The sequence below is a fragment of the Gavialis gangeticus genome, unplaced genomic scaffold (genome assembly GCF_001723915.1).
Source record: "Gavialis gangeticus isolate Ggan-Ray unplaced genomic scaffold, GavGan_comp1, whole genome shotgun sequence".
NCBI classification, from domain to species: domain Eukaryota; kingdom Metazoa; phylum Chordata; order Crocodylia; family Gavialidae; genus Gavialis; species Gavialis gangeticus.
In genome coordinates this window covers 117,129,089-117,145,216 of record NW_017729024.1, presented here as the reverse complement: position 1 = coordinate 117,145,216, position 16,128 = coordinate 117,129,089, and the positions used below count along the sequence as shown (strand labels likewise).

At 41.3% G+C, this 16,128-nt stretch overlaps 1 protein-coding gene across 1 annotated transcript in view; it reads right to left on the bottom strand.

Annotated features, from left to right (window-relative positions):
* PTPRD (protein tyrosine phosphatase, receptor type D) overlaps positions 1-16,128 on the bottom strand; it is a 1,990,398-nt gene that overhangs the window by 68,749 nt on the left and 1,905,521 nt on the right. Inside the window, exon 33 of the mRNA XM_019517599.1 lies at positions 14,481-14,656. Within this exon, the coding sequence (XP_019373144.1) occupies positions 14,481-14,656 (176 nt within the window). The remainder of the gene's footprint in view (positions 1-14,480; positions 14,657-16,128) is intronic.

Below are 16,128 nucleotides of genomic sequence, written 5' to 3'. Positions count from 1 at the left end.
GATCAACAACCACTATATAACAAATAACTTTTACATATTGGAGGACAGTTATCACGACAACTCACTTCCCAGTCTTTTTTTTTTCTGTACTAAACAAACACAATTTTTTCTGCCTTTCCTCATGTTTTCTAAATCTCTCAGCATTCTTGTTGCTGTCCTGTGGACTCTGTCCAATTTGCCTGTATTCTCCTGGATGAGGCATTCTATCTGCATGGTTTTGCCAGTTTCAAATGCATAATACCTTTGAGACCAAGATTTTTATATCTTTTTTGCTACATAACAAAAAAAAGAGCATTTCTGGGTTTGGGTGAGGCCTGTGTATTCTTGTTTTAAAAAGTTGTGCAGGGAAAATGGACTTAACACATACATGTTTTAGTTGGCAAATACTGTTGGAATTAGTATAGTAGATTTCTGTTATTTGCATAGCCCTTTTCCCAACAAAATTATGCAAATAAGCAGATTCTATAAACAAAGAGAACAAGAAAAAATAATGGAAATGGGTAGTGTAATTCCCTATCATAACATGGCACTGTGCACATTTTTTGTCAGTTCTCAAAGACTCTGTGGGGAATAAATAAGAAAAAATATGGCAACTGCTGTTCAATCACATCTTATGCTCCACAGTGTTCTTGTACTTGACCATGTGCATGTGTATAATAAATAAGAAAATCCCACATCTAACAAAATAGTTCCCTTTCTCTTAGACAAACCAGAGAATACATGATCCAATATCACCTATATGGTTGTTAACTATAAACATGTTAACTAGATTTAAAAAATGAAAACTGCTTATTAATGTAAAACAAGAAGCCATATGTAATCATTTCCAGATTACAAAAATGTTTCATAATTTGAAACGTTATACTAAATTATCTGTTGTGAGGTAAAAAAAAACTTACGTCTACATGTTGCTCAAACTTGGCAATATTTGATTAAACAATCTTTGCATTCCTTTTTTATAGTTTTGGAGAATGCAAGGAACCACAATATGCTAAGAGCTGATATGCAAATATGCAGATTAAATGTATTCATATTGATAGCAAATGTTTTTGTTCTATAGAAAAGTATGGAAATAACCAAAATATGCAAATAACCCATATGTGATAAAGTAGAATCTATTGCATAACTTCAGGATGACATTTTCAAAGAAGCCTAAAGGAAACTGGCATCCAAATCTGGTCACCTTTCAGTGCAATTCCAGCATCTCAGTGCCTTTGAAAATCTCTCCCTGAATAAACTGCCATATGGTTGAGTTTTACAAATGTGACAACATGAAGTGATGATACAATCAGAACTACTACTTGCAATGATAGCTGGATTGTTGCTAGTGCATTTTCTTAAAGCAGAAGAAAATCAGTACAAAATCTACAGATGTATATTACACTTTTTGTGAACCTAGTAACACACGGCCTATCAGTGGATTTGCCAGCACTGCAATTCTTTTTTGCTAGCATTATGTCTCCTCCATTCTTCTGGTTCACATCTCAACATGCTAAAGGAGTTAAAGAACAAAGTACTTATTGATCCAGAAGTAGCTGGCTTTTCACCCTAAATCAAAAAGCAATAGCAAACCAAGTACTCATCTCTTTCCATATATGATGCTAACGCTATCCAGCAAGACAGACATTCCACTTACAAACGCTTTCCTGTCCTGATAAAATAAAGACTGAGATCTGCAAATGCATAACTTCACTTAACAAAGGCATGCATATTCTTCTAGTGGAGGTAGCAAGTAAGCATTGTTGTAGCTCTGGTTTCCTGTATTTAATAAAGCATTCAGCAGTTTTCAAAAATACACAGCCACATAGCATACACTCTATATCGCAAAGGCAACGTTTTCCTGCTAACCTTTTACAATTTGTGTAGATTAAGGCTAGGGACAGACAATCAAAAAGCCTGAGCCTGAACTGATTCAAACTTTGCAGGTTAGTTTAACCTGCAAAGCTCGAACTGATTGGAGATGGATAGACATTCCCTTTTTATTCCAGAAATGCAGGCACTGGAGCAGCCCTCCCCTTGCTTCCACAAAACTGAGCCGAGGGGGGCGTGGCCAGGCCCTGGCAGGATGCTCTTATTATTTCCCCCCCTCCTGAACAGCCCAGCAGGGAAAGTTTCTCACCCCTAACTCAGTGTTTATCAATCCATTAAGAAAGCAAAGCCTCTCTCCAGTAACCAGTGGAGTTCTTCTTAAACAGCTCTTCCAAGGAAGGACATTAAGCTACCTGATGATTAGCTCCAAAAAGCTTGTTTGCCTTGTTGTCTCCCATAGCATGGACCATAGCCAAGATGTGGTCTGCTAGCTAATGCTGAGGTGTCTGTGCAAGGCGGTGGGGAGAGGAGAGGAAATAATCCCTGCTTAACAGGGACAAGCCAGGCAAATGCTCTGTGCCTGCAAGTCTCTGTTAAAGCTGCAGCCAGGGAGCACAGGGGAGGGGCCAGCTCTGCTATGGAGCAGAGCGCCCCATCCAGCCCAGAGACCATGCTGGGATACTGGGGGTGTCTGGTTTATCTAAAACTAGTAAGGGGTCTGGGGCAGACATTGCATAAACCGGTTTAAGCCAAATCAGTTAAGTCTGATACTACATTCAACCAGGTTTATCTCAAACCAGTTTCATCCATTTTCAAACTGTTTTATGTGCACTGAACATCTGTTCTGTTATAGGTTTAAGCCAGTTTCTAGTCACTTAAACCGGTTTATGTGTAATGTCGGTCCCTAGCTTAAGTGAAAGAGTTGCAGGCAGATGGTTGTGGATATACATATCAGTTACAAAGAATACTTAAATGAAAGTGGTGATGACTCTTCCACTTTTGTGGCCATAACAGTGAAGATATATGACTTTCAGGTACACTGCTATGCCTGAAGCATGCCTTATCAAAACTTTGCTAAACAGAAAGTTAAAGAAATACACCTCTCCTGGTGTTACAAATGAAACAACTATCTATCGAAGCTTGGTCCCATGTATATACCTGTTTGAAAGACCTCCGTATTTTCCAGAGAGGCAAGAAAAGAAAACCCCTAGCTTCCACAACTCTGAACTAGCTGCTGTGTATATATGATTGTTTTCTATTAGATACAAGTGGAATTGCTCAATAATATGGCAAGCCTCTATTCTACCATCAGCAAATTTAGATTCATTGCAAGTAGGAAAAGCTTGTGCTTTTGGAGCAAGAATATCTGGGAATTGTCCCCAGAGCTGCCTGGGAGTTTTGAGTACCCATCATGTGCATCATAATCCTAACTGATTTGCTTCAGTGCTGTGCTTACTAAGTAGCCTTTAGATACAACAGCCTCCTAACATTGCACAGCTATACAGCCATAAACATTCTTTAAAGTAGCTTTCCATTCTTTTAACCTGTTTGAAATGTGTGATGCAATTTAAGGCTCCTTCTCCTCACATAAAAATTCCATTCTAATCCCCAGCCTCAAGGATATCCAAGCCCTTGTGCCATTTATAGATATTGTATATTATATGCATACTTTAAGAGCTCTATTTTTGCTTGCATGCATGCTAGATTATAAACCTATCAAATGACTGGGGCATCCAACTAAGGATCTTGATTTGGTGACATGAGTTCCTTGGTGACATGAGTTCCTTCATAATTCTTGTGGGAGTTTCAGAGGGATAAGAAGGGTCCCCTGGAACAAAAAAAGCATCTATTTTGTACTATGGCACCCTCCACACAGTTTATTAAGTTTCTCCATGGGGTGCACAGTCTCTCCTGGCTATATCAAAAGGAGCTTTGCAGAAGTAGATTGTTACTGGTGCACTCAGCACACAACAAAGGAGGAGACACACAGACCCAGCATGAGGCTCTTGCACTGCTGTATGTTACATGCCATTGTTCTTTAAAAGTAGAAAAGACACAAAAGATGCTTAATTATCTTCAACAATAATTTGTCCTTAACAATGACAAATATTCCCACAGAAGCAAAGCTCAAGGACCTTAATTATTCTCAATTGTCCAAATATATGCCTGGCGCAGAGAGTCTCATAATTTCATTATTAAACTAACAGAGCTTTTAAATTGACAAATCCTTTATTCCTACTGGTGTGCAACTCCCAAGAAAAGAACAGGGCAATATACAGCATACTGTTTTTATGGCAACAACTTCCACATAACCCATGAATTATTTTTTGTTTACATTATGATATATCCAGAGTTTATTATAGCAATAATAAAACCTATCTTCTGGTAGTTAATGACTAATTTTATCAGATTAAGTCCTTTTAGCCAATGCTGCAAGCAGTATCAGTGTAAATACTACTTAGGGCCCCTCTACATGGGCAGGTAAAGGTGCAATAGGATCTAATGCACGATCCACATATGTGAATGCCAGGAGATGGGACTGTAGGATTGTGTATTAGATCCCAGTGCACCTTACTCATGGTGCAGGTGAAACCTGGGATCATAATGCCAGACTCCTCAAGCACTGGCTCCCATGGCTGAGAGCTCCACAGCTGATAGGGCTTGGTGGGGCTCACAGCAGAGTCGGCATTGCCCATGTTGCCCTCACTGCAAGCCCCAAAGCCCACATCAGCTGTGGGCCCCTGCTGTGAGCCCTGCAGTCCACGAGGCTTACAGGGGTAGCAGCATTCTCCCTGTTGCAAGCCCCACAGCTGCCAATGCAGCCAATACTGTGAGTCTTATCAGCTGCAGGGCTGGCAGCAGGTTGTGCACTCTTGTAGCTGAGAACCCCTCAGTTGATGGGACTACCACCCACAGGGGAGCACTAGGAGATATGTTCAATTCATGGCATGATTAGAACAATCTACACAGTTATTACACTTGTGAAATAATTTTGTAGTTTATGGCTTGTTTTATCATGTCATTAATTGGTTGAACGTGTTAATCACACCTTAAAGCTACGTACAGATGGTCAGAAAGAAGCTGAATTGATTCAGTCTTTGCAGGTTAATTTAATTCAGGGGTGGACAATTATTTTGGGCAGAGGGTAGCTTACTGAGTTTTGGCAAAGCATCGAGGGTTGCATGACAGGTAGCCCAGGGCAGATTAATATTAATTATTTTACTTTTTTAGGGCCCCCGCAGGCCAGATAGAATGGCCTGGCAGGCCGCATCCGGCCCCTGGGTCGCATTTTGCCCACCCCTGATCTAATCACACATTTACTTTTGATTCACAAAATGCAGCCACATGCCTACAGTGGCTCAGGCCAGCTGGCAGGGGGCACTAGAGTGTGGCTGTCTAGCATGTAGCCAGCATGGGATGTATATCCACTTCCTCTTCCTGCTGCTCCCAAGGTTTCTGGGATTTGCAGTCCAGAATCACAGCAGCATGACACTGCAGGGTTGCTCATCACTTCTTCCTGCTTGCAGGTGCTTCTGGGATTTTTAGTTCACAGTCACAGCCAGCAGTAAGTTTCAGTAAGTTTAGCAACAGGGGAAGGGGGGTTTAACCCTCTTCCCTGGCCCCAGACCCCACCCAGGGTTTGCCTGGGAGGGGGCTAGTCCCTGCTTCTCTCCTCCCGCTTCCTCCCTCCAATCTTTTTCTGCTGGAGCAGACAGCACAGCATAGCCCAGGGCTGGGAAGCATGCTGGGATGCCCAGGGACTCAGATTTAACTTAAACCGAGAAGGAGTCTGGGACCAAATTTTCATACCCTGGTTTGACCCAAAACAGTTAAGTCCGATACTACATTCAACTAGGTTTATCTTAAACCCGTTTCAACCATTTTAAAACTGGTTTATGTGCACTGAATTTGTGTTCTGTTATCAATTTAAACCAATTTCTGATTACTTAAAATAGTTCATGTGTAACTTCTGTCCCTTCCCCAAGTGTAACATGTAAAGGGGGCCTTAGTTCCTCATCAGTGCAACAAGTGCTATACCCTTCATATTGCTATTTGACTTTGATTCAGCAAGAGTTTTTGAGATGGAAGATTCTGGCCATAAACACAGTGTTAGTGATATTACAGCGAGAATCATACTGTTACTGAAGACAAGGAGGAGGTTGGATAAATATGTCTGTTCCAGAACATACTACAATGCAATAGGTTGGAGTTAAGGAATTACAGGAAGAAAGGGGAAATCAGACCTCTCTGACAACTGAGTTACCTACAGTGTGGATATGTGAATATCTCTGAGGCAAAAATATACTGACACAGAGAATAACAGAAACACTGTCCTTTCTTCCAAACTGATATTCTCTCCCCTCATCTGATTGCTTATATCACTTTATATGCTGAATGGTACATGTTGTAGAAAGGATACAATTTAGAATAAATTGTTTGCATCGTAGGGCATGCAAATCCTCATAAATAAACCAAATAGGTCTGGTACCCAAAATGAGAGGGGAGGACAGCCCCAGAACCTTACATAAAGCAGTATTAATTCTTTGAATCACGTATATGCTTCTTAACTGTATTCATAAGCTTCTTTTCCTAATCTTTACTATCTCTACTCCTTAATGTTTTCTTTTTATTTCATTCAAACTAAATTCATGCATGAAATAATGTTATCCACACTTTGCTATGCACTGCAATGTGTCTAATAATTTTTTATATAAATTGTGCGTTTGATGGCTGAATAATAGAAACGATTTTTGTCTGTGAGGTCTGGATTAGGTCAGGTGAGATTCAGGAGGTGACATTTAAAACAAAACAATAAAGTGCAAAGGGTTATAAATGATAATTTTCCTTGCCCTGTGGCTTTTCTATAGGCAAGCAAATGAATAACTAATTCACTATAACGACTTCATTTGCCGTTCTCAGCTATTAAATATGCAAGTTTGCAGAGGTATGGTAAGTCAGATATCTAACACATGCAAATGAATTGACTTAGTTTGTTTCTGCAGATGCTATTAAACAAAATACACCCTCTTTATCAATGCTGCACTGGTTCAAAAGGCTTGTGCTGAGCTGCAGGACAGAATAATGAAAGAAGTAAGGTAAACAGAAATGAAGACTTGAAGATGCAAAAGAGATGGAAAAATCCTCCAAAAAAAATGAAACTGTCTTGGCGAAGGAATAACGAACATGGCTGCCAAAAAAACAGTCAGAAAATAAGCCTAAGGACCAAGAAAATCAGAAGTAGAGAACAGCTCAATTGCTATTAGCATTTAGTTGTCTTTGAGCTAAATCCTATTTCACTTTATGTCCTGAAATGTCACATACACCACCAAGTGCTTGCAGTTTTAGGCATTTACACACAATTTTGATTTACCTCTGGCCAAGCGGATGTGCTTGTTCCTGCTGAGCATGCTCAGACGGGTTGTGCTCTGCCTGGGCAGCATTATCCAGGTCTGAGGCCAGGAAAGTCCTGAAATGTCCATTGCAAAAAACTCACAACTAATAAGTGTTAGATGCTGGAGGAAGAGGAGGAGGGCCACTTTATTACTTTTTAACTGCATATCATGCCACTTGGGAGCAAAGGACTTAGGTTCTAGGCCCCCCTCACAAAAAGGGGGTTTGAACCTGTATCTCCTGCTTCACAGCAAAGTGGTCTAACCACCAGGTCACTAATTAGGTGTTGCCAAGGTCTTTCAGTAGTAGCATAATTGGTGAAGGGCAAGTGGGACACCAGCCCCAGGCGCTGACAGAGTAGGGACAGAATGGTGTTCCTCATCTCCCTCAAGTCTTCGCCACAGCAAAACCAGCCCTGTGCCATCTGGCCAGAGAAGCTAGGTAGAACCCCTTCCCAGACCGCCCAGCAGCAGGAGCCAGGTACAAGGACACTTAGGACCACCCTGATCCCTCCAAAAATCTGTAGTATTTGGCATCCTCCTACCCTGTGGCATGGAAAAATTTTGCCCAAGGCACAAAATCTCTACTCCCCTGTCCATTTCTTGAAGCTGGTCCTCTGCATGGCAAGGGAGTGAGATATGTGGGGCAACGAGGAACACACACCTGAAGTGCCAAAAGCTGAAGTTTTGCAGATAAATATGTGCCATTTTGGTGGGCAAAGTGAAACAAGAATCATCCCTTTTTATTTCATTTGATTTTGTGCTATATATAAAGAAAGGATGATATAGAAGAAAAGTAAATATGATAGCTTCTGCTTATTTTCTTTTCCTATTAAAGGAGTCTCACTCCTGCCCTACCTCTGATATCATTAGTGACAGTAATTGTCTTTTAGGATGGGAAGAGGTAACTCAGCGGTGCTCAACCCTATTAGAATCAAGAAATCCCTTGTTATACTCAAACAACCCCTCAGAAAATGCCAGCCCCTAGTCTTCATTCATTTTTGACTAAAGAAAAATAATACAGCAATTCTTCTGCCACAAAGAACTCAGAAAGACCACAACAGGGCAGAATTGGGGATTGAAAGGATTCCTATTTGTAATCTCTAGGTTTTTCTTGTGAATAACATGTTTGTAGCTTTTCACACCCAACTGTGCTAATATCTTGAGGCTCCTCATAGTACCCTTGAAAGGATCTCATAGCACCCTACGGCCTTGTAGCAAGCACCCTGGCTGAAAATCACTGGGGTAACCTAAGCACAACATTTGCAGACTTCAGGCTTCTCCTTAACTGGAATTTCTCTCTGTGCTAAACTATGCATTAAGGTCTGTTTACATGAACTGCTGTTGACAGGGCTGAGTGTGTGAAACTCATTTCACTTACAAGCAAGGAATGAACTAAATTATAAACAAAGAAATACACAGACATACACACTGAAATGCACAGATAATCCAGTGACTAGACTGTCTGGGCCTTCATTACACTCATTGCCATTGAATGCAAATCATACGTGAAGGTGATTATTATTCTGATCAGCACTTTTCAGGGTACAGTCAGCAGAGGGTAGAGTTAGCTTGAAACTGCAATAAGCAATTAGTGAAGAAAATGAGCTGAATTTCATTTGGTTATTTCAAAACAAGTTTCTGTACTTTGGCTAACGGTGGCCTGCAATGTGAAGATAAACTGCAAGTATGTAAGTAACAACACCTTCTGCAAAGACTTGCTCATTATTGTCAGATTTTGTAGTAACATTTGTGCCATTTAGAAGTAACTTTATTATTAGAAGCAATTAGTGAAAAAATGGGTAGGATTTCATTTGCCTAGCTCAAAACAACTTTCAGTGCTGGGCTAACTAAGACCTGCAATGTCAAGATAAAATAAAGTATTCTGATAAAATTACCTTCTGCAGTGGACTCATTACCAACAGGTATGTGGGGACAGTGATATTAATGCAGGCTGCATTAACATCCTGGCACTGACTCAATTTAACTGTTATGGCTTGCTTGAACAGCAAGAAATACCTGTACTTCTTAAAGGCGCTGAAATGGTAAATACTATATATGCCTGGATGGGAAGAGCTACTATAGTAAGGAATAAGGCTGGATTCTGTTTTGCTACAATCACATTAAAGCAAAAATGTTTTCATTTTAAAAGTAGAGATTACACATAAATCATTTATTTAAAAACTACTATAGTCGGCTCCAGAAATCTATTTTTATTGATTTGTATGAGCAACACCTTCCCCCCATCTTTTCTACAGTATTTTTTACCCTAGATATTTATGCCTTTTTCTATTAAGAGGCCCAACTAGCATGTTTTCCACTGCTTTCACAATTTTAAATATACTTATTTTAAAATGCCTATTGTGTTAGACTTCAGATATGCATCCACTTCTCTCTCTCTTCTTCTTTTTTTAACGCGTACATTTCATTTCTAGTCTCCTTAGTTTTACTTTACCCTTTACAGATTATTCCTAGGGAAGGTCTCATAGCTGAAACTTCATAGATAATTTTGTCCGCATGTATTAGTAAGCTAGATTTTCTTCTTTTTGCAGCTCCATGTGCAAATACAATACCCTTATATATTTTTAACTATACAAGAGTACTCACTGATCTTAACTAGAGCACAGACACCACAATATAAATGCAAAGGCTGAGTGACAATTACGTATGTTAACTTTCTTATGGTCAAAGTCTATGCCACTGCCAGTTCCTGCTCTGCCTGGACCTGTGTGGGATTTTTCCAAGTGCAGGCACTGACCACCAGGGCTGTCCCTAGGGAGGGGCGAATTGGGGCAACTGCTTTGGGGGGTCCCGTGGAGCTAGGCCAGCTTTGCGTCTGGCCACTTGCCACCTCCCCCACTCCCTTGCCACCAAGTCCAGGCCCCACACAGGCTGATTTGCCCCAGGCCCTGCACCCTGCTACAGTCATCTCTGCAGACCACCATGGCTTCCATCACGTGTCTGGGCTGGCTTTAGTATCAGGACAGCCAGGTTGGGGAGTGCTTGTGGTGGGAGGGGGGATGCTCTCAGGAATCGGGTAAAGGAGCTGCAGGAGGAGGTGGGTAGGCTCAGAAGCATCTGTGAGCATGAGGCCTTCATTAACTTAATGCACAGAGAGACCTGTCAGAGAAGGTACTGGAAGACACAGAAGACACATACTCAGGAAGGTGGATGCTGGCAGTTTGTCACCTCTGGCAAAAGACAGCACTCCTTTTCTGAACCTGTGGCTGTCTAGGTGGAGAATAAAGCCCTGGTATTGGATCAGAAGGAGGCTACTCCAGCGCATCCATCTACCAGCCTGACCTGGTTGCTCAGGAGGTCTGCTTCCAGGAGCTCACATCCAAGATGTCATGGAAAGGTGCCAAGATTAACTGGGCCCTCTGACTACTACCCTATGTGCTTATCCAGATAGACACAAATGATACTGCCATGGGCCACCTTGTGTAGATCCAAAGCAACTACGTGACTCTGCATGCAAAGGTGATGGGGACATGGGTCTAGGTCAGAGGTGGGCTGGCAGTGGACTCCATTTCCCAGCAGGCCCAGCCCCTGCCCATATGGCTGCGGACGGTCCCCATGGAGACCTTAGCCACAGCTGTGTTGTGATAGTGCAAGGCTGGGGTTGCCATGGAGACCAGCCCAACAGGCAGGGTGTGTGGCAGGGCAGGGGGCTGCTTCAGAGCCACTGGGATCTTGCGGTGGGGGCAGTTTGATCTGGGGCCAGGGCAGAGCCACGATCTGCTGCTTGCACACCCCTGCCTGGAGCATGCACCAATTAATCACCACATCATCTCTGACCTCACAGTCAGTCAACCAGGATTTAACTGGCCACACTGTTATTGAGCACTTCTCAACCGTTTTTGAACTGGACCGAGTCACTGGGCCTCAAACCTATACTAGTGGGGCCTTTGCAATGACACAAATGCCCTTGGGGACAAGTTCAAACCACATCCCACGTTGTTGACTCATGTCCATTCACAATGCTACCTAGTGGCTTTCAGCCTCTTCAGACTGGTGATGACATTGCCTTAAGAAGGTTGAAACAATATGCTGAAACAGCATACGCTAAATAAATAAATACCGGGGGATGGAAACAAAAGTCCAGAGGTAAGTGAAGAGCCAGAGGACCTGAATAAAGCTTAATAAAGGGAAGCACTAGTGGGAGCCTTAAAAATGTTCTCAGGGAGAAGATAGGACAATCAGTTAGATACCTGAAATATGTATATGTGTGGGAAACACCGGGACTAAACAGGAGGATTTAAAAGTCCTAGCATAACTACAGAATTATAGCAATGTGGTGGAATAGTTTACATAACTGGAGTGCTGTTATGGATGGGCTTATCTTATTCAAGAAGGATAGGCAGGGGGAAGAATGGAGGAAGTGTTGCTATATATATAAAAGAGATGTACACATGTATGAAGGTGCAGTATGAAGGGGAAGATAGGTCTGTTGAAAACCTCTGAGTAAAGGTTAGAGGGAAGAGCAACAGGGGGTATGTCATGGTGGGCATCTGCTACAGACCTCCAAACCAGGAGGAGGTGGTGAATGAGGACTTCTTTAAACAACTGATGCAAGCTTCTAAATCACAGGACCTGGTTCTCGCAGGGAATTTTAATTATCAGGACATCTGCCGGGAGGGAAACACAGCAGTGCATAAGTAGTCTAGCAAATACTTGAAGTGCATTAGGTATAACCTTCTGATACAGATAGCAGACAGACTAACTAGGAGGAAAACTCTTCTCAAATTACTGCTCACAAGCAGAAAATAATTGGTAGAGAATGTGAAGGTGGAAGATAACTTAGGTGATATTGATTACAAAATGACAGAGTACAAGATCCTAAGGGAAGGAAAGGAGACCAGCAAAATAAAGAGATGGGACTTTAAAAAAGCAGACTTTCAGAAATTCAGGGAATTGGTGGACAGGATCTTGGAGGCAAGTCTGAGAGGAAAAGAAGTCCAGGAGAGCTGGCTATAAATAGGTCCTTTAAGAGCACAGGAGAAAACTTCTGAAGTGACAAAAGAATAGGAAATACAACAGGAAACTGGCCTGCCTGGCTAGCTGAAACTCAAAAAGAAATCCTATAGAAAGTGGAAACCTGTTCATATTATTATGGAAGAGTATAAGAATATTGCATAGGTGTGCAGGGAGAAAATTAGAAAGGCCAAAACAACTTAAGATGCAACTAGCAAGGGACATAAAAGGAATTAAAATGAGATTCTGCAACTATGTTAAGAATAAGAAAAGGCAAAAGAAACTCTAGGTCCCTTATGGAATGCAGGAGGCAATCCACAGAGAAGAAACTGGGGTTACAGCAGACCATGAGCTGCAAAAAAGGCCAACAGCCTGAGGAGTTGTATTAACAGGAATGTCACTCAGAGGAAGTGATTGCTGTCCTGTATTCATGACTGGTGAGGCCTCATTTGGAGTAGTGTGTCCAGCTTTGGGCCCTCAGCCTCAAGAAGGATGTGAACAGATTGGAGAGAGCCAATTGTAGAACAATAAAATGATCAGAGGCCTGGAAAGCATGACATGCAGAATGGCTAAAAGAGCTAGGGTTATTTAGTCAGGAGAAAAGAAGACCGAGGGGGGTTTGATAACTGCTCTCAAATGCCTGAAGAATGATTATAGATAGGATGGAGATGGGCTTTTTTCTAAGGTTGTAAGGGACAACAAGAGTAGGAGCAATGGCCTCAAACTTCAGCAGAGGATATTTAGGGCATTTGTACACATGCTTTTAAAAACGCCTGGCGCTGTGGCGCATGTAGGTGTATAAGCAGCAAAATACACTTTAGCACTGAGAAAGTCGCAGTGGCACACTTTTGAACTAAAACATATTGGAGGTGTTTTAGTTCAAAAGTGTACCACCACCATTTTCCGTGTGCGGATGTGCATTTTGCCACTTGTACAACTGCATGTGGTGCAGCGCAGTACACGTCAACTCACGTGCAGATCTCTAGTGTGTTGCAGGACAAACAGGTATGCGTATAAATGCCCTTAGGTTGGAGATTAGGAGAAACTTTCTGACTGTAAGAGTGGAACAGCATTGGAACAGACCACCCTGAGAAGTTGCAGAATCTCCATCTCTGGAAATTTTGAAGAGCAGGTTGGACAGACTTATCTGGGATGGTTTATTCAGGCATGACACTGCCTTGATCAGGGGGCTGGATTAGCTGACCTCACAAGATCCTTCCCAGCACTACTTTCCAATGTTTGTTTCCTACAGACATCTAAAGTTTGGATTCTCATTTTCATCTTTTGTTTGTACAACTGGAGAAAATGATTCCAAGAAAGTCAGCAAGTACAGAAGAACAAAAGCAAAAAATATTTTAAAATAAATGATTTGAAGTTCAATAACATGGTCAGTTTTTCTGTCAATTAGGTCCACATTACTGACTGGGCAAAAGTATGAGTTGGTTTTCACTCTATTAAGATGCAGTAACTGATCCCTACATTTTTTTCCAATCCGAAAAGCCAACTCAATTACCTTGTGTCAAACTGGCACAAAATATAGAACCCTAGTCTATTTGTTTTGGTAAAGAATCAGTTAGACAACTTGCCGGTTATTTTTGTAATTAGAATTAAAATCTGTCAAACGACATCATTTTGTACTAGAACACAAAACATTCAGCTGCTCTGTGTTATGAAAGGATTGTGTCTTCCAGTAAGTTTGAATAATGCCCCCTTTCCTCTATTTTGTATCACTCAGTTTTATACAATGCCTTGTGCATCTCCTTTCACAGCATCTGAGAAAGTGAGCTCAAACTCATGAAAGTTTTTGCTATATGGATTAATCAGTCTGTAGGGTACACATCTACTCTGAATTCTGCCTAACATATTATGGTCACATTAAGATAAATTAGAAATAATCACAACATTCAATTATCATATTTATCTCAGAATGTTTATATCAGGGGTGGGCAAAATGCGGCCCAGGGGCCGGATGCGGCCTGCCAGGCCATTCTATCTGGCTCGCGGGACCCCTAAAAATTATGCAAATTAATATTAATCTGCCCTGGGCTGCCTGTCATGTGGCCCTCAATGGCTTGCCGAAACTCAGTAAGCGGCCCTTTGCCCAAAATAATTGCCCGCCCCTGGTTGATATTGTACAACATCTTGAACACAAGCTTGAACTCAAATATCTACCAAATACAAGCTTATATTAAATATACTTATTGAATGCTATTTTTATATGTGTGTATATACATACATATATATGTACACATACGGACACTTACGTACATATATGTATAACCTACAAAAGCAATAATGATTTCTTACCCTGGATCTTTCCTCCAGTTTTGTCATCATGACAACAGTTGCACCCCGTTGCTCCCACATCATTCTCCAGAAATCTCCAAAGGTTTCTGGGAGAGACCCTTGAGTTGCTATATAGGCATTCTGCTTTCTGTAACCATCTATATAATTGGCATTTATGTAGTCACTTCCTGGTATGCCTGAAAAGAAAGAAGTGTGAATACATTTGAGAGATCATTTTTCATCTGGTGGCATTTCAGATATGTTTTGTTGAACAGGTAACAACTAAATCCATCATATCTTTATTAAGCAGATTCTATACAACTCACAAATAATTAATGTAATAAGGTCATGATGTCAACTACCCTGGTGGCAGGGGTTTAGACAGGGGCACTGCCTTGCTTGGGGTTTGGGGATTCCTTTGGAATCATATTTAAGTGAAATAACCTCTTTTTTGCTTAAATTGGAAAGGTCATATTGGCTGCAACTACAATATATGCTTGTCTTAATTTAAAGCAGTGTTGGTATCTGTCTACCAAAACGGTGATCAATCAGTCAATAAAATGTGTCAAAAGAAACAAATGAGACATCACACTCCAGCTGTCTGTTTGTTTCCTCTTCTGTCTTTAATGCAACCCATCACTTTTGGCTGCTTTGCTACAAAAAATAATTTACAAAAGAGAGAAAAAGCAAGCAAAACAACTGTAAAGTAACTCTAAAAGATGAAGGCAATCACTGCCAACAGTGCAGAATCTAACCTACCAAGTTTTGCATGGATGTCCTTGGGGGTTCGATGGAGAATAAACCGTCTCTTCAAAGTGCATGTAGCTTGCTATGCTCCACTGCCTACTGGCCAGTACTTATATACAGTTTATGAACTGAATGGCCATACAGGACAGCCCACAATTCTCTGATTTACTGTCAGGGAGTGGCCTACTGTGAAGCACTGTCTGTTTCTTGCTAAGTATTTCAGTGGTTGTGATCCCTTGATAGGGACAAAGGGAAAACAGTAACCAGCACAGAACAATTACTAGAGCCAATGGTTTAATTCTCTCTATGTTGTTAATACTGAAAAAGTGCTGATGGACTCAGAATGATTGCTGTGTGCATCCCTTCCATAATTAGATTGCTGTGTTATTTAAGCAGTGTATTGTTTAGCAAAATAAATAATGGAGCCCAGGTGTGAAAAAGCATCACCTACTATAAAGTATATGTCTGAAAAAAGCACTGCCATGAGTCTGAATAACAGTTAAACCAGTATGTGACAGGGGCAGACTCTAGATCCTGCACAGAAATTCTGGACTATTCTTTTGAGACAAGTGCAGAGGGCTGGTTCCACACAGAAGTTGTGAAAGAAGTACTTAGCATTTCTATATAATGCATGGGCTGAGTTAGCAAGTTAAATAAGAAGGTGCCATAGGTAGCCAGTAGTAAACCCTTAGGGATTTAGACATCTCACCTCCACATTGGGATACACAGCCTTGAAAACTTCCTTAAGGAAACCTAAGTCTTTTCTTTAAAAATAAGAATCAAGGACAAGTCAATATTTCCTTTCAAAACACCCTCAGAGAGGGAAACCATTCTCCCCAACAAAGGATGGACAAAGGGGAGGCAAACTAAACCAGGATGCGGGAGACCTGTATTCAGTTTGTTCCCTGCCTACAGCATACCC